This window comes from Anguilla anguilla, chromosome 4, assembly GCF_013347855.1.
Source record: "Anguilla anguilla isolate fAngAng1 chromosome 4, fAngAng1.pri, whole genome shotgun sequence".
NCBI lineage: Eukaryota > Metazoa > Chordata > Actinopteri > Anguilliformes > Anguillidae > Anguilla > Anguilla anguilla.
In genome coordinates, this window is record NC_049204.1 from 30,999,913 (window position 1) to 31,020,185 (window position 20,273).

Below are 20,273 nucleotides of genomic sequence, written 5' to 3' on the forward strand. Positions count from 1 at the left end.
ACATTTCTGTACTGTTGCATCTATTTACTTTGCTAATGGCTGTACATTACCATTTCAATATGGATGTGAGAGTGATACTGTAATATGATTTCAGAAACACACTCTGCAAGACTCAGGAAGTCAGGGATCAGGAAATGAAAAACTTGGGTGTGTACTGGGAAATAGCTCATTTTTAACAACGGTTAATCAGCAAGGCATTCAGTGATTATTGTTCAAATGACATTTCTGCATTCTGTATTATGTGAATTAGCTTTCTGAGGGGTAAAACAAAGTAGCAGCATACAACTAACTTCCAAACTTCTTGGTCTGGCTAAATTCAACTCAGAACAGGTCTCAGCAGGTGAAGTCATCCATATCACACAACACTTCTGACATTTAAATGTGTATGCCAACTATCACAACTTTAATCTGGAAAATGTAATATAATCTTACTAATGGGTGTTCCATTAATTTATTAATCAGTGTGTTGGTTGTGAGATGAATGTTGCTAACAACAGTCATTCTTTGAAAATAACTTTGGTAGCAGTGGCAGGAAATTTATTTTTGGAGAGCTACTCCTTCTCGTGACAAAATCAAATTATAGATTAATGATTGCTTTTTACATTGATTTCATGTCCACTGTAACAGAAGATCGGAATTAATTCCAAATAATCTTGAACTGTAAAGAAGAAACCAAGATAAAGAACAGACGTTCTACAGAAAGGAGACATATGAAGCAGTATCACAAAAAGCTTTTTCTTGTCTACAGCATGCACACAATTTCTTACTGAACTGAAAAACAGCTTCGCTATGACTCAAGTTGTCTTTCTCACAAAACATTTAGTACATAGCGTCTGACACATAAGTGCAGAACCACAGACAGAGATTACTGAACCAGATAGCCATGGAACTTCCAGGTATTTTCTTATGGGATCAGGGATTTTGTAATGCTGTTCCTCTGCTCCAAAACATCAGGGCTTTAAGCCCAGGGGAGGGATATGTCGCTTTCACCAAGCATCTGGTTATGACCATAGAAGAGCACTCGGAAGAAGAGAATATGAATTCAGATTAACACTAACTCAACAAACTTCTTGAAAGGGTGGTGGCTATGAGAAAGTTTATCTTAATCACCATTCTGAAAGTCTCATATTTTGTAAGCATATAACAACAGACATGGGTGTGTACCGGGGAGAGAATTCAGTTCTACTGGAACTGTTCCAGTATAGGCCTTAAAAAAGACACCGAAGGAATGGAGATTGAAAATACTCAGTTAGGTCTGTTGAGTGCATAGCACAGGCAGCACATCTGTCCTTCCTCCTTTAGAGGTCAAGTTGGCTACAACCAAACCCAGACAGGACATGTGGAATGTTTACTCCAAAGGCTCCTGGCAGTCAGAGGATGAAGTCCAGAATGATGAGGAACTGCAGGGGAAATGTTGGAGACATGAATGAGAAATATTGAGAAACAGCGGATGCTAATGATTCACTCACACCTCACACGGACTACGCTGGCGTTTAATGCAATGGAAACTGCAACATGTCCTCAAAACAAAAATGAAACCCCTAGAGTCAGGTCAGTTTATGGGGAGTATTGTCACCATGTGTGGCCATTATGGCCCGTATGCACGGTGACAGGGAGTCTACCAGAATCTGTAACTGCAGGAGGAATATGAAACAATTGCCTCCACAAGAAAGGAAATAATCTTCGTGAAGAGAAGCATTAGTATCTGGAAAGACACCCCTTTCAACATGGAAAAAGGTTTCGGAATGAAGAGGGTTACCCAGTGCTATTAAAGAACATTTGACATCCATCCATCCATCCATCCATCCATTTTCTAATCGCTTGATCCAGATCAGGGTCATGATGGCAACAGGGCAAGCAGAGCAGCCCAGACATCCCTCTCCCCTGCGACTTCCACCAACTCATCCCGGTGGATCCCAAAGTGACCCAGGCTAGCCGATGGATAGAATCCCTCCAGGTCTAGGTCTGCCCCTGGGTCTCCTCCTCGGTGGCCATGCCTGAAACACCTCCAGAGGGAGGCGCTCAAGAGGCATTCTTATCAGATGCCCAAACCACCTCAACTGACTCCTTTCAATGCGGCAGAGCAGTGGTTGTACTTTCAGGTCCTCCCAGACAGCTGAGCTCCTCACCCTATCATGGAGAGTGAGCCCTGCCAACCTACGGAGGAACCCCATTTTGGCCGCTTGTATTTATAAACTCACTCTTTTGTTCACAACCCATAGCTTGTGACCATAGGTGAGAGTAGGGACGAAGATCAACTGGAAAATCAAGAGCTTTGCCTTTCGGCTCAAATCCTTCTTCATTACCACCATCCGATACAACTCCCGCACCTAGATGGCGGTCAATCCCCAAATCCCTTTTTCCCTCACTCATGAATGAGACCCCAAAATACTTGAACTCCTCCACCTGGGGTAGTTGCTTCCACTTCTACTTGGAGGGGACAAGCCATCTTTTTCCAGAAGAGGATCATGGCCACAGACTTGGAAGTGCTGATCCTCATTCCGACCATGTCACATTCAGCTGCAAACCGTTTGAGAGCGCATCGAAGGTCACAATATGATGAGGCTAAGAGGACGACATCTGATCGCATCTTCCGCTGGTCGCGGACAAATGACATCAAACGTGCAATTCATGGAAGAAAATTGTGCCCCACAGCCGTTACAGAATCACTAAAACCCTTCACTGTCAAGTACTATTATGATTGGGGTTTATTTTTTCATTTACTGTATAAAGATTCTTGTGTACATCACAATTTTCCCAAAGTGTGATGTATTATTTATGGTTTATCCTCTCTGTTTTTCAATAATGAAAATTCTATGAACTTTGCAATCAAAGGAACAGAGGATTCTGTGGCAATGATCAGCTCTATTAAAACATCAGCAGAAGTAAGCTGTTTTAAGTTTCATCATTTTTTCTTTTTTTTATCTGGGTTAGCTGATGTATTTAGACAATTGAATTATATGATCAATATATTCACACCAGTTTTATTGATTTTCATTGTGCAATCAAATGTAGTGTGGGCCATTTGTCATTTTTACTGAGCCAGAAACAATTAAAACAATTAGTTATATTGTTTCATATAAAACCATAAAAAGGAAGGAAATTGCATAACTTATATTTGCCACATATTGCTATTATGTAAATATTATTTGTAAAAAAAATCACTCAAGTGAACAGTGCAGTAGCGTTACCTTAAATGAAGACCAGTGAGTGTTGAAAAGAGCTGTTGTATATCACTTGTTGCCAAAATGGAGACTGCAACTGAAAGTCCTGAATGTTGTTAAGTTTGCATAGATGGTCTTAGCGCCTAGTCACATATGAATATATTTTGGCATATATAAAATATATTTTGCAGATGTGAGTATAAACCACATAATGTGGGTATGCAATGTTTGAAATGCCTTTTCAAGTATATACTGTTCTTTGTTTGCCCCGTGTTAGCAGTCAATGAAACTGTTTATGTTACCAGGATGTTTCAGGTATGAACCTTGCCTAGGGTGTGGCTTTTGTTCAGTTGAGTAAGATAATGCCCAGGACAATAACCGAACTGGATTTATATACTTTTACAACAGGATACTGCACCACTGTGTACACAAAGGAAAATACACGTGTATGCCTGTGAACACACGTGCTGCAATAATGTAAATAGTGTAACATTATTCAGTCACAGTCAGGTACAACTGAAAAGATTACCATTGGAGCCAGAGATTTCCAGGTTCACTCCTTGCTGGAATAAGGCTTGGTGCCTCCTCTATTTAAAAGATTATTTCAATACAAATACATATGCATGCAGACTTGTACAGTAACTGTGTGTCTATATGACAAACAAAGACCACACAGAAAAAATAGGATGATTATGGAATATTCTGAATCCCACTTTGTTAATCTACTCGTACTGTAGGGTTATTTCCCTACCTGTAATTTGAGGTGGAAGTAAAGATCTGTCTCAGCTTTATAAGATATGATTTTACAAATTACTGTATTCTAGATTTTGGGTAAACCTCAGAAGGAAGAGGTATTCCATAAATACATAGTAGAGACATATATGTTATGTTTGCTTTGTGTTGTTCAACCGTTATTATACATATTAAATGCTGTTGTGCTGTTAACAATATAAAGGCAGGGCGTTAAACTTTTTTAGTTCAGGTGTTATACTTTGGATGATGGTGATCACTCATCCCACAATGGAAGCATCTGTTATCTGTCTTTTCATCTATGTCCTTATAGAAGAGCAGAACTCTTCTGTTTCCACTTCCACAGAGCCATGTAATAGCATGCCCATGCAGGTAGAGTGCAAAGGCGTGAACTGCAGCTGCGCTCATTGAAGGACACTAACCTACACCACACATTCCAGTACAAGCAGAGGCAATGCAAATTGTTGTGTATAATTGCAGTAAAAGACTGGATCTCCTAAAAAGAACAACAGCTTCATAGCTAATGGACAACAATTAAGGTACTGCCCTTATTATACAAGAAGAATTTGATAAGAGCTCATGATTACTACCATTGAAATATTTGTAATAAGTTACTTCTTAATACTTTGTATTTCTTTTTATCAGCAAGAGACAATATTGCTACCACATATTTAATTGTATTCTAACAAAAAGTAAACAGTTGTATACAGCACTTTTTTACATTCAGAGTACAGAGAGCAGGTCATGGTGACAATATCAACAGGTGAAAAGGAATGACAGTGCCCCCTAAAAAGCAACAAAAAAAACTACACAAATGAATTCATTTCACCAAGGTGAAACTAGGGCATCATTAGGCCCATAAACCTACTGAAGACCTCTGTGTCCCCACATACTGCCACCCAGGACTGCAGCTTCACCTGCTTTCCTCTTCCATAATCAAACAGCCAGGGTTAAAAACTCATTTACAAACGTTTGTTCAGTGGCAGAGCCTTGACATGCAAGTGGGAGCTTTCCATGCAGTTGGCATCTGGACAATACCAAAAATAAAACACAGTAAGCCTCATTTAGGACTTAATGTTCCAGAAAATGGTTTGATCTGCAGAAGGTCAACATGGTTCTAGTCCATTATGATCCGTTTCCATGTTCCAAACTGTGCTTCCCATTGTTTCTTCTCACAAATTTTGTTATATTGTTACTGTCCAGTAAGTGCTGAGGTCTGGGGCAGGATGGCAGAGGCTAGGACTGTTCAGAGAAGATTATCAGAGAAGATTATGGGGAATGTCGGTGCTGTGGTATTTGTATTGCCTACTGCTGATGCCGCTGATGGCAGTGTTTGTGTGTCTGGCTAGACTGAGCATCGCCCTTGTGATGTAATATTAGTGGTAAGCTAGATCAATCAGAAGCAACACCTTAGGGGCTAACACACTGCTTTTTGTTTTCTGTTTTGCCTTTGTCAATGTCTTTATTTTCAGTTTTGTATGCTGAGAGGAGAAGGACAGTAATGAATGCCAAGAACATGGCATATGACATCCTGTCATTGTTGTTGTGATGTTGCAAGTCTGTAGGTATTTGGACAGCAACATCATTTTTGTTCTTTTGGCTCGGTACTCCACCACTTTGATTTTAAAATGAAACAACGAATATGAGGTCAAAGTGCACACTGTCAGCTCGAATTCGAGGATATTTACACCCATATTGTGATTGGTGTAGGAATTACAGCCCTTTTAATACATAGTCTCCCCATTTTAGGGGACCAAAAGTAATCGGACAGATTAACAATCTTAAATAAAGTGTCGTATTTAGTACATTGGTTGCAATTCCTTTGCATTCAACAAAAATGGTGTCACTTTCCAAATACTTACAGAGTTCATTGTATAGATAGATCCTAGAGAAATGATTAGGCACCTGACCATTTGTGCTGTCAACCTACACATCAGCACATACTGAGTATCTTCTCTGCTGATGCTCTCCTAGGCCTGACAGTACTGCAGCCATCTTCAGCTCCTGCTTGTTTCGGCTGTAAGTTGTCTTAGGTTTTCTCTTCAGCATACAAAATGAATGTTCAGTTGGATTCAGACCGAGTGAATGACTTGGCCAGTCGTGAATTTTTGAGTTTTGGGCTTTGTTGCTTTAGTGGTATGTTAGGGATCATTGTCTAACTGTCGGCTGAAGTGCCGTCCAATGAGTCTGGAGGGATTTTGTTGAACTTGAGCAGACGTTTCTGTGCACTTCAGAATTAATTTTGCTGCTGCTATCAGCAGTTACATCATCACTGAAGATAAGTGAGCCATTACCTGTGGCAGCCATACCTGCCGAAACCATAACACCCCCATCACCAATGTTTCAATGATGAGAGGGGGGCTTTGGATATTGGGCAGTTCCTTTTGGCCTCCACACTTTGCTCTTGCCATCTTACTGATCATGCCTCTCCTTCCTCCTTTGTAACTTGTGGAGTGCCTCAGATGTTAATCCTGGGACTGATCTTGTTTTCTTTATATATGCTTCCCCTTGGCCATATTATTCAGAGACATGACATTTCAGTGTTATGCAGATGATACTCAATTATATCATTTGGTGAAGCCCAACCTTTCAAACCTGTCCTGTTTAGTTAACTGTCCAGCAGACATTAAGCACTAGATCCATCCATCCATCCATTATCTATACCCGCTTATTCTGAGCAGGGTCACGGGGGGTGCTGGAGCCTATCCCAGCATGCATTAAGCAAGAGGGAGTCTTAAGCACTAGATGTCAAATAATTTTATTCTACTAAATTCAGACAAAAATGACGTTCTCATAGTTGGCCCTGACCACTTACATACCATTTACAAATCCAATCATCGCTTGGTTCCTTTCCTAATGTCAACTCTGTTACAAAGAACCTAGGTGTCACATTGATCCTGGTTTATATATCACCTTAGGGATATTTCAAGAATAAGATCTATTTTGAGTTTTAAAGAGACCGAGGTCATGATTCATGCTTTTATTTCCTTATGCCTTGACTACTATTGTAACTACAGACATTTAACATGCCTTAGTCAAAAAAACTCTCAATAGGCTCCAGACTGTAAAGAACTTTTCTGCTTATAACTAAAACCAAAATGGAACATATTACCCCTATTTTAGCTGCCCAACACTGCCTGCCTATCTGTTTTAAGATCAATTCTAAGATTTTACTGATTACTTTAAAAGCACTTCATGCCCTGCTCTGGAATGCTTTTTACAGTTAATCTCTGCCTATAAACCTGTGCAGCTCCAGGGCTTCAGGCATGAAACTGTTCCAAAGAATAGGTTGAGAACTAAGGGTGGCTGTGCCTTTGCAGTCAGGGTCCCTCAGCTCTGGAACAACCTGCCTGAGGACCTCAGGTTTGCTAAATCAGTATCTTTTTTAAATCACTTCTTAAAACATTTGTTTATGAAAAGGCTTTCAGTAAATTTTATACTTTGTCTTAACTGTGTTTTTTCCCCTATTGTTGCATTGTTCTGTTTCACATTGCATCTTATATTTTATAAGCAACAAGTCTTGTATTATCATTTTTATTTTTGCTGATTTTTCTGCTTTCCTATTTCACTACCTGTTTTTGTGAAGCAATTATAACTTTGCTTTAGATAAGTGCTATAGAAATAAACTTTATTATTATTTTGTCATTAAAACTCTGGTCCTCATGTTGACAAATGCCAATAACAGACTCCAAAGGCAATCAAAACTTGGACTTGCATGACAAACTTGTGTGAGCACCACTAAAGTGAAGCCTCCTTGACCTGATACAGCGAATGCAGTTAACTGAATTGGAGTGAGCGTTGCTCGGGCAACCATTCCTGCAGGTCTAGACCGGCAAGGTCACAGTGTGAGTAATGCAATCAAAGTGACTGTGATTTTTATCTATTACATACACTGGAATATAGAGATATGGAGGTAAAAAAGATACACCCTGATGCAAACACGGTTAATTGTAGTCTCATATCAAGAATTCCTGTAAGATATCCAATGCCATTTTTTTCTCAGGAAGGACAATGTTTTCCCTGCAGAGGCAAAGCAGTCATTTTGGTAGACAGACAGTGTGATTTATTAGTGATTTGAGGTTTGTGTGGAATTACTGTTTTTTTTTAAATGCCAAAAATACTGCTACAGTGAAATGGAATGGGATTTTTTCTGAAATCAGCTGAGAGTTAAACCCTGCCAGGCATTACAGGAGCTGAGTATATAGGAGCTGAGGGTTATAAATCAAAGGCAGCACTGTTCAGTGTTGGCACAGGAATGCATACATCAAACCATAACAGCATGCTTTACCATATTGGCTACAGCTTGCTGACCAACTGAAGGTCAAGCACAGACTGGAAAATCATTTGGGAAAAACACATGAAATTTCTGCCTTAATAGACTCATTAAGCTTGGGAAAATATGCGCGTCATCTGGACACGACAGACTTCCTCTGGAGTGGATGTCTTTTTTAATGGCTCACGCCATTAATTGATGGCAGCAGTATTTTTGTCCAAAAATAAGAGGCACCTCCTAGTTCCTGGCTGATTTCCGGGCGTGCTCGAGTGTGTCTTCCTGTGGTAACTCTCGGTCACAGATTCCCTGCCGTCCTTTCTTTGCCTCGCAGCTGCACGTGGGGGCCCCTGGGGACTGAATTCTCTCTGCAGCCTCCACACGGAGTACAGGTCACTGCGGTGGTGTAGTATGTTTTATTTCCTTTCAGCGCAGGGAGCAGTGAGGACAAGTGGTTCCAGCTTCTGGGCTTGTAAGGCTGCAGATTAAAGTCCCTGGGAAGCTCTGCTGTTTTCCCCTGAGAAAAGAGCTCATATAAACTGCTTTGGTGCACATCCAACTGTTTGGGAAAAAAAATCTATGTGTCAACCTTCAGGTACTGTGTAACTAATATGTCTGCTAAGTAAATAATGAATGCAATGCTACTCTCCTGCTACTCTTCTAACTTACCATTTATATTACAATATACCTGGCAGCAGGCTATGTTTAATAACGTGTCTAAACAAATTAAATCCAAAGGAATTATTTGTTTTGCAAAACATTTACGAATCATCTTTGGAAAGGCTGTTTACGTGGTAAATTCCCGGTGTTTGTTATCAAATGCTGACTGTTGAATATTGATGGCTGAATGCTTACCTTTTCTTTGGGCTTGAACATGGACTGTCAACTCTGCAAGCAGTCACACTGAAGGTAAACAAGCCATTTTACATTCAGGCGGATCGACAAAATGATGCCACCCTTTGTGTGGCGGCAAGTGTGAACACTGCATTGCCCATAATTTTGTGCTGTTTGCTTACTGCTGCCAAGGACTTTTATTCATTGTATGGCATTATGTTTGGTCTTGCATTCTCCCATCACAAATCTGACCATCAATGCAGCATACCTATCAGATTCTTGTAGTTATTCACAATTATTTCCAGAGGAAGGTATATATGTTTTTATATATAGCATTCATTTATGTAGCTGGATATATGCTGAGGTAATTCAGCTTAGGTACTCTGCTCAAAGGCACAATGGCAGCGTTCTGTCTCGGAATAGAATCAGCAGCTTTACGTTACAAGCTCAGTTCCCTAGCCAGTTTACTACATAAAACATCTGACTACTAGAATGCTAATAAATTAGTTGAACAGAATAGCAGCCACATAAAATATGTGGCGCCACATAAGCGAAACTAGTGGGTTTATAGATGTTTGCTGCCAAATCTCTGGACAGAATCAAAAGCTCCATTCTTGCAATCAACAGGTGTAAATTGGGTTATCGTGCCCAACTGCTTTTGCAAACTCCTGCACAGGCTTTCTGATCAACGGATGAGCTATCCATTTGCAGAAGGGCCCTGTTTCAATCATAAATTCCTAATGCTGACTCTTGTTTAAACAACCAGTAGGCATAGAATATCTATACTCATGCCAAGCGATCAGCCAGTTATGGCACATTTCTTTCACACTGAGCTAATGGAGGAACCAGACTGTAAATCCCAACCATGATGTTCCAAAAGATCTTTTGTTTTTTCATTGTTGTGGAACAGGTACTGCACCCACATTAAGTAATCTGTAACCATTGCCAGTTATCCTACAGCTCGCCAGATTTCTCTGTAGATTGGCAACTTTCCTAAAGTAAGCCTACCTGTACATGCAGACTTTCACATGATGCAGACATGGTATGCAAATCCACTGCTTACACATTATCGGTGACTGCACTCAGCTCGACCAAATGCAAACAAAAGTTTCTCAGAACAGCCAGGCATTTGATTTTACAAAATCAGATAACGCTGTGTTGGGGCAGCCAGCTACATGTTTACAGCAGAGCGCATATTACAGAGTAATTGTGATGACTAGGCTGACTGCCTGTTACAGTACTTGTGTGTTTCCCATAACGTCATTAATGGGTGCATTCCCTTAATAATGTTTCTAAATAAAATACTTTGTGAGAAGCTCTACAGTCGGGGGGAAAAACACTGACGAACAGAGCAGATGACCAAATTCCCATTAAAGTACGCCGCACATGCATATAAATACAAAAAAAAAAAAGTTTTTTATGGAAACTGGCTTTTCTTTCTGATGTTCTACACAGAGAGAGTGATATGGATCACAGTTGAGTGATGCAAGGACCTCTGTGGCTTAACGTTATCTGAAGCTTTGAGATTTTTATCCTGACATTGTCTGGGGCCCAGCAGTGGCAGCAGCATTAGCCGCATTCCTCTTTCTCTCTTTACAAGTTTCCGCCTGCCCCGAAGGTTACCAGTCTCGACACATCTCTCTAAATTAGAACCTGTACAGCGTGCGACATAACTGTATGTACACTGAGACATTTTGACCCCAGATGTGATGAAGATACATGCTCTTTGCAATAACAGGCACAATAACACGTGTGCAGCAGGGCCACTGCCTACATAACACAATGGAACTGTTCGGGATTCCTTCAGCAACACTGAAGCAAAACGGGATGCATCTTAGAAAAAAATAAGACCAACCCTGTTATTCCCAAGGCTTCCTCAACAGCAAAACCGGAAACTGTATTTCCTAGGATCTGAAAAATATATATAAAAAGTAAAATAATCAAAACAAGGCCAGCAGACTAATATTAATTGAAATTAATAGCATAAGACATATAGTCTGATATTCATACAAGAACATGTTGTCCTTATAAAAGTTACCAACTTGGTAAAGTAACAATATCAGAAAAAGAATTATTGTGCCACATTCAATACATAAAATTCCAATTAATTAGTCACCAACTTGGGGCTAGCCCGTTTAAAATTGTTCTTGTGCTGTTGCCCACATGCTTAGGTGAATGGTAATGTCCATGTCCTGTATCTATAGCATTGATTATTTTATCATTATCATTAGCTAAATGTTTATTTGCAAACCTGTTGCATTGCAACCATTACAAGAATTCATTTGGTTCTTGTTTCATGTAATAATTCTTCCTATTTTGAGGTACTTCAAATAAATGTTTAACAGAACAAAGTCCACGAAGCTATCAGAATGTTCATGACACCAGCAGCCGTGTTACAATGAAATCTCCCACCCACACCTGACTCAACGCTATCTGCCCCACATCAATATCACACAGAGACACACACCCATAGCCATTGTGACTACTCACTGAGACGGATTAATCACGAACTATTTGTTTGCCTGGCTAATCCAGACCAAATAAAATGATTTGTTGTGTGTCTGTGTGTATGCATGTCCCATGCATTTAACACAATACACGCATCACTATCCCAGTTTCTAAAGAGCACATTGCAATGAGGCATCAGCAGGAGTAGTGCATGTTTGTCATTTTCATATTTTATTACGAAGACAAAATCTTACAACAAGCACCTTTTGATATGTCACAACTTTGCATTTAGGTCCTGTTTTCAAACTTATGATACTCTATCAATCATAGCTTTGGCATGTATATTTTCTTTCCTTTACCAAAAATACACTTATTTCATTGTTTAGTCTTTTAGTGTCTCCTTTATTAGTTTAATGGAAGGGAATACTGCTTCATAATAATTCTTGTTCCCTATCTCATTTTTATGCGGACCCCTATTGTGTATTTTGGCGATAAGACACAGCACCATTTCTCAGCTCCATTTTCATACCAAGCATGATGGCTATGTGTTGTTTTTCAGAAAACTATGTGGCTCTAATTACACAGAAAGCATGCTCACAGTTTAGAGATTTAGAAGACGCTCTCATCCAGATCGACTTACACAGCTTACATAATCTTTCACATACAATTCATTAATACAGCTGGACACATGCAGAAGCATTTGAGATTAAATGCCTTGCTCAAGGGTATAAAGGCAGTGCCCCACCTGAAAATCAAATCTGCAGCCTTGGAATTGCAAGCCCATATCATTAGCCATTGTGCTACATTCCCAGCCCACAAAATTCAATATGTATGATGGTGGTGCCCGACAGACAACTCCATTAAAAAATAGCCTGCCTAAAATTAAGTAAAGCCAAACAAATATAAAACATATAGCCTCTCTAAATGTGCACTGCAATTAAGTACCTCGCATTTTATTCTTGCCAATAATAAATAATTATGTTCACTCCAGCTATGCCTTCATGAAGACTGCACACTCTGTAGCATAGGTCTGTAGCAAAGTAAATCAGGTTCTGTCTTTTTACGCAGACAGTGATATTTTTTCTGCTTATCTGGCTAGAGTGTGAAGAAATTAACCTGACAATGTGGGTGCAGGTACAACTCAATTGACCAGGTCACAAGAGCAAGGAACATCATTTAATGATAAAGACCATTCTATATTTAAAAAGGTTTCAGAGATTTCTGGGAAATCTGAGATCATTCTGAACTAAGCTCCTGAAACCCATAATTTATCATCAAAGTAAAAAGAGAAGTGTGTTAATTTTATAGGCATACACAATGGTAGGGAATGCTTGTAACATTATACATTCCTTCAGAAATGCAAACAGTAAACATCTTTTTAACTGTCAAAACAATCAATATGGATACTGTTTATAATAACTACAGTATTTTAATTATGGATGCTCTCTCACTTGAAGGATGCCCTAGGTGGCTTGTCTCACATATATATTCATACTTAGAGATGTGCATAGGGCAGACTTTAACATGGCAATACGCACATCTACATTTAAAGCCTCCATAGCTCTTAATAACAATAACAATAATCCACAATCTATGGTCAGTTATGTTATTCACATTGATATTCATTATTTTTAAACACATTTAGTGACCTTCTAATAATTTCACATCTAGAAGTTAAGTAATAAAATCTTGAAGAATAGAAAGCAGCAATTTACAAAGAGTTTTAAAGGGCAATAAATAAATTCATTATTAAGAATGATAGGTGATTTATGATTTATGTGCAATATTTTACTATTGGTAAAGATACAGTAACTAATAACAAATATAGCAATTTAATAAATTATATCTGCAATAATGTTTCGTGATGGTAAAGTACATATAATTCAATTTAAATACAAAATTTGTGATGTTACAATAAAATGTCTCCCTAAAATCAAATGCTTGATAGGTAATAGACTAAAACTACACACACATACACGTTGCTGGAGATAGTAGATATTTCCTGTCTGACTGGCTAGTTACATGGCAGTCTTATTTCATAATTACATGACATAATTACCTTAACTCCTACAATTGCATATCATTTTATCCAAGTCTGAGGCATATATCATGTGACAAAAAGGGCTGTTGAAAGTCTTAAATGCAATAATAGACAATTTTTTAATGTTTTATCTTTATAGAGTCTGTGAGTTTTTATTACCAGAAATTTAGTCATGTGCGACTCATGGAAAAGGTCCATAAGTTTGTAAAATGTTTGTAAAATTACACACAGAATTAGATTGAGAGGAGTGTCTGAATGTTTGATGTGTTCAATCACATGCTACTTTGTGCTATTTCTTTTAAAATGTGTATACCTTTATAATAATTATTTGGCAAGTTATTTACATATATAAATCAGACTAGTCACTTTAAAACTCAATTATTTTAACACAGTACATGGTTTTAATGGAATTACATATGGTACATTACATATTCACCTAAATCTTCATTTTTCACTGTTTTAACATACTCAGAACTTGTTGTATCAGTATTAGTAAACTCATTCAAGCTTATTGCGCCTAATTCAGTATTTTTTGGCGTCTTTGGGCTTGGACCCGCTGACTCTTATTAAGCCATCGCACAGATGTGTCTATTGTGTTTACCGACCTTTTGTGCAAGGGATGGGGGTGGGAGGGGGATAGTTTTGTATTGTTATAGGTTGGACTTTGTTGTCCAACCCTGGGGACCTATCTGTACGTTACCCCCTTCCACAAACAGGACTGGCCCATTATTTGGTAAAATCTAAACTGACTGCCAGTGAAAGTATATGGTAACAGTTGGGAAACAAGATTGAGGAGTTTCATAATTTGATTTTATTGCATAATCAAAATATATGTGAAAGAAAGGATTTGTTGCATAGAATCACACATAGGAAGGAATGTTAGATAGATTTTGGTTTTATGCAACCATAATCCTTCATTATTTTGCACCCATACTGATAATGTTTAGTGTTTAAAAACAACCAAAGAACCTTTTTCAAGCAGGTGCTCAATAAGAGGAGGCAAAGGCCACCACTCATGTCCAGTAGCCTACCTGACATTATAATTTCTTTCAATTAAGAACACAAAGCAAGCTTAAGTTGCAAATCAAAACAGGTTTAATAAAACGTCTTCAATAATGAAACTAGACGCTTGACCTTTCACCGACATTCTGTAAAACCAGAACCAGGCTATTACGCCGGGCACCCACCGCACGCGTAGCGTAAGCGGCGCGGAGCAGCACGACGAAGCAGCACGGCGCGGCGCGTAGCGTGTCTCCACTGGTTCCGTTTGTGTCGCGCAAAGGCTTGCTTAAAGTTCTATATTCATAGTAGCTCTCGCAGTCTGCAGTGGGATTACATCGTGTATTTCACGTTTGTTCACGACTGTTGATTATGGGCTAAGTGAATACTTTGGTGAGAGACCTTTTTCAGTTTGTTAATTTGGTAATATTTCGTTAACTCGTAAATACGTGAGAAAGTAAACGCTTTCAAGAATTACCATAAACTTAAATCGCAACGTAGCCTGCATAACAATCAATCTCAAACTGTATTAATTTATTTGCTTGGTTAACAAGCGTGCCAATTTCATGAAGAATATGTAATGATCATAATAATAATAAATAATCCGTAATCAACCATTGGGAATTCCCGTGTTGTCTTGTCATTCACGTCAAAACATTTATAGGATCAGATTTAGTAAAATCAGCTAATCATGAAAAAGACAGTAACAGTTTAATCTTGAAGGGATATGAACGCCATGAACACCGGAAGCTTTGAAGTACAAGTGCAATAAAGGCTTGCTTACAACTTCATTTATAAAATAGGTGCATTTTCATCGGCAAGACCACTAAATAATCTGATTTTTTTAAAGCTCTGTGGATTATCAGATTTTTATTAACAAGCCCTTTTTGAAAGCACGGCGAACGAAGACATCGGAGAAGTCAAATAGGCTGAGCAATGGTTGGTTAAAAACTACCTTCCAACACTCGAGCTAACTAACCGCTGCTCGGTGCATTCACTTCTACGTCATTCAATAGGCTACGTCTTTCTGTGGTGTATTTTCAAATTTACCCCACCCCCTCCGCAAAATAAGACAGCGAAACTAAGTTTGCCTTTTCCCCAGGTTCCAATTATTTATTTATTTATTTATTTTTACAAAACGAAAAGGCTTGTATTTTTTTAGCTGCTTATAAAATATCTGGGAGGTAACTAGGGACACACCCCCAGTAATATAAGGATGAAATATAAATCAGAGCATGTATACCTAGCATTTTAGAGCATATTTCTGTGTATAAACAGGTCATCGTGACGCGCGACAAGCCGAAAAAATAGAACAGAAGCGAAAAACTACGCTTCAGTTCGCTTGTGTCGCGCGAGCTTCGCAGCCGGTACGCGACGCGTTCGCATCTGGTGGAGACGACGTCGCCCGCTGCCGTTGTAATAACAGTACTTCAACTACGCTTCAGTTACGCGCGTAATACGCGCGAAGTGCGCTCGCGGTCGATACGCGTGCGGTGGGTGCCCGGCTTTACTTAAAAGAACGATACGGCGTCATTGCTTTCCTCCAGGTGGGGTCGGAAAACCATATTTGGTCCGTGTACATGCCTTATATTGGTTGGCAGCTTGCTCAGCCAATAACATAATTGCCGTTTTGATTGACCTTGGTGCGCAGGGCTTCGGTGCATTTAGCTCTGCTGCAACTGGGTGGGAGGTAGACCGGCATAATCGACTGTATCCACTACAGTTGGTCAAACATCTTAAATTCGCTGTGTTTTGGACTATAGTTTGGAATATGACAAATATGCTGGACACGAGGATTTATGCTTCTCTATTTTGCTCACTTTTCATTCTTATTGGAAAAATTTCAGGTTAGTAGCCTACATATGTTAATTCGTATTGTCTTAAACGTGCTGATGGGTATTGTCTTTCACACGTTCCATTTTGGTAAAAGGAATGCTTGATAGCCTATCTGTCACTTGGTCCTTTAACAACATGGACTTTGGATCACTTAGTTTCGAAATACGGTTTACTTCTGTAGTTAAACGAGTGAAATGGATTTTCTGTTGTATCATGTTTGTTTAGACTAAGTTCATCAATATCTATTCAGCATTAACTAAAAATTAAGACTTTACTCCCACTTTAAATATGAATGCAGCAAAAGTAACTATCTTCAGGTTTTGTTCTAATCTATGTATTTTCGTCGGTATGTCCTAATCTCTGAAGGTACCACGTTTCCCGAAGCACAAGACGTTAAGTGGCATTCATTTGATTTTAAGACGCTGCTTATGTGGGGTCCGAAACCAACAAACTACTCTTACACTGTTGAATTCTCTGTGTGAGTATTGAAAACGAACGATACATTATTGTTTGAGTTCTCTTCTAGCACTGAGTGTTCGTTTTATGTTATCGACGCCGTAGTTATTGTCTTGCTATTTCATTTATACGATGTGTTGTCATACCTACAATTTTTTTCCTTTTTCGTGTGTTCTGTGCAAAAGCCTTGATACTATAACGTCGAGAGCAAGTAGCAAAAGATTGAGAACTGGTTTTGTTCTAATTCATTTGCATGGTACATTGCCCGAGGAATTTCCTAGGCTATCACTTGCTATAATACTCTCTGTATAAACTGAATGATCTAGTGATGTAATATGAGGTTAGTATCGATCTTTTAAAATGCTTCTAAATGTATTTCATTTGCATTATTGTATTGACTACTGGGGTATGAGATAGGATTTCATTAATAAATACTCTGATTTGAATGCAGGACCATTCACATGGTTTAATTGTGCAAATGTATACACTAATGAACTAGCAAAGAAACAATGCACAAGCAAAACATTGTATGCCGAATCATGTTAATTGTGGTGAATTAAATTATATTCTAAAAACAGATTTGTTTTGAATATTTTATTGTTTAAATGTCAATGATGAAATTTCAGTGCTTGGAATACCAGGTAGTGATAGTCCATAAAAATACATTTGCACATTTATCAGCTATCACTCAATTCCATGTCCATGTATATTAATGGGCCAATGAATTGATTCTCTGTTAAAATTGTAAAGCTATGTAAACACATTTAGTAATAATAATAATAATAATAATAATAATAATAATAATAATAATACATTTTATATAGCACCCTTCAAGTAATAGACTACAAAAAAGTGCTTTACAGACAAGTAAAAGAAATGTAAAAAATAAGAACACTAGGAAGTGTAGATGGAAAAATTAAGAAATGTATATGTGGAATGTGTGTATTAAATATAATTATGGTTGGATCATTTTTTTTCTTGCAGCGTGGGTGAAAATCGAAAGAGGAATCCACACTGTATTAAAACCATGAACACGGAGTGTGATTTGACCAGCATGTTGACAGAACTTAAGAAGACATATTCTGCAGTCGTTCAGTCGGAGCCCTTGCCAGGGAAGACCTCGGACCTGGTGGAGTTCCCCTACGCCAAGTCCGAACACTTCTGCCCATACAAAGACAGTGGGTATCCCTGATGACTGCATTCACCTTCTATGCAATACCATCAGAAACACGCAGTGCATCGTCAACATGTTTCACGGTGTATCATTCTTTCATATTTTTCAGCTGAAATCGGAAAGCCTACTTTCAGTATAGAAGTGAGCAAGGATAAATGCAAAATTACCCTTCACATAAAGGATCCCATTTCTGCCATTTATAAGGATGGTAGATTTTTGAACATGCGGGACATCTTTATGAACGATCTCAAGTACAGAGTCTCGTATTCGAAAGCTCAAAGCTCTGGGAAGGTGAGTTACCGTGGAGGAAACACAGCGGTCAACTTAACATAACACATTTATGTCTTTTTCATTACTTGTACTGTGTAGGGCGCATTTGCACTGATTTTCACATGTGAAGGATATAAATAAATAAATTTATATCCGTAAATTCCTGCATAAATTCCTATGGCCACAATGATCTATTGTCCGCAGAGAACAAAGGATACAGACAGCAATCAGATTGAGCTGGAAGTGGACAAAGGCGAGAGCTACTGCTTCAATGTACAGACGTACATCCCCTCCCGTGTCCAAGCGAAACAGCTGGGGGAGCAGAGCTCAACGCAGTGCTCGCCGGCCGAGGACAGGCCCATTTATATAGGTACGGCAGAGTGACACCAAAGGGTAGCCTCGCTTCCATTACGTGACCTCACCGCGAAAGATGGATCGAGGGGCAATTGGGGAAGCACTTTACTTTACTCTCCCTCCCAGTTCTAATGAATTCAAGGGGAGTGGGATATAATGCAGTTAGATACTGGCAGATTTATGAATTACTGTGGTCCATGTGTAGACTCTGGTAGTCGTACAAGGCTGCCCAATTCCCGATGCGCCAGCACAACTGGCACGCGTCACCAATGCCTGATAAGTGCTCAGGCTGGCTTGGCAACATTTCTGTGCCATCAATGAATCACCCGCTCCTTCCTCTGTGTTTCGCTTCAGAGTACAGCATCGGTGTTATTGTGGGCCTCATCTTCCTCGTCATCGTCATAATCGCCGCCATTGTCGGGATCGCGGTGTTCTGCAAGCGGAGGAGCAGCAGCAGGAATCACGGAAAAGACGACGGCCTTTGAACTGCTCGTGGGAGACGTAAGGACCAGAAAGGAGAATATGGTACGACTGAACCTGACTAGCCCTTTCAAAGGGAGGAGGAAGCATTTTTATATGACGTTCCTTTGTCAAACACTGGAATTCTTTGCAGTTTCTGTGAAACACTATGCACTCGATATGTTACACATATACTTTGCAATTCCTGCATTATTGGTGAAATAGTATTTATCATGGAATTAATGGTGATTGGTACTTATATGGGAAGCTAAGCGAACTGCTGTGATTTTCATTTTTACAAACGCTACTTTTGTGCTTATTTATTTACTTTGTTGAGAAGGCTTTAGCTGTAAGTCAATCATTGGGAAACACTAAATGATTTTTGCTAAAGGAGTCTTTGAAATAGAATTATAAGGTAAATTGATACTGTTTTTATAAATGTTTTATTGAGTTACTATAATTTATTTTTTCATGTTTAACAAGGAACTGTTTGTATATTATGTTATATCCTTTAGTATGTATTTATGGTTTAAAGGTTTATGGGATCAGATTTTATTTTGTTATAAACAGCTGGCTATAATACTTATTAATATAACATGCAATAATGAAAGTGTACATGGTGATATTAATGTAATAATGTGGACTCAAATTAACTGCTCGACTGGGAGTATATTAAATTGACTATTTCTGATGTCCCACACGTACATTGGATGATTGTCATTTGTTGCACTGGAGTGTGTACAGTGTGGTGTATGGTACTTTTTTAACAAATAAATTTTAGTTTACATATTACTCTTTTATTTCTTCCTCATTTTATATTAATATATGGATATTCATACAGATGTGAAGACAGATCCAAATACTTTTTTCTCTTTTTAAGCTGAACTGCAGTAATGTCATATTTCATTACTGTATGCCTGTATTTCAAATCAACATTTGTGGACTGTAGGTTACCAATGTGAGCAAAGTCTCTATGTTTTGAGTAAATTCATTAAATGGCTCTTTTGGTTTCTTTTTAGAGCATAACATATGTAGTATATTACTTGTAAACATAAGCCATCCTGTCCTGTTGTACTTGCCTTTGAGATTTAAAAAAAATATATTAAACCAATGCCATCTACAGGCAATGTACAGTATTTCCAAGCTGAATGTTTCTTCAGACTATCAAATAGAAAACTGATTAATTGAACTTTTATCAAATCAAATGCCTGTAATGTT

The 20,273-nt window shown here is 38.6% G+C and overlaps 1 protein-coding gene across 1 annotated transcript; it reads left to right on the forward strand.

Moving 5' to 3' along the window:
- Positions 1-16,156: 16,156 nt before the first annotated feature.
- f3a (coagulation factor IIIa) lies at positions 16,157-19,847 on the forward strand. Its single transcript, XM_035413193.1, has 6 exons — positions 16,157-16,353; positions 16,709-16,820; positions 17,783-17,976; positions 18,082-18,263; positions 18,447-18,612; positions 18,951-19,847. Exons 1-6 carry the CDS (start codon positions 16,278-16,280, stop codon positions 19,079-19,081), a joined length of 861 nt encoding a protein of 286 aa, XP_035269084.1. The 5' UTR covers positions 16,157-16,277; the 3' UTR covers positions 19,082-19,847.
- Positions 19,848-20,273: the final 426 nt, after the last annotated feature.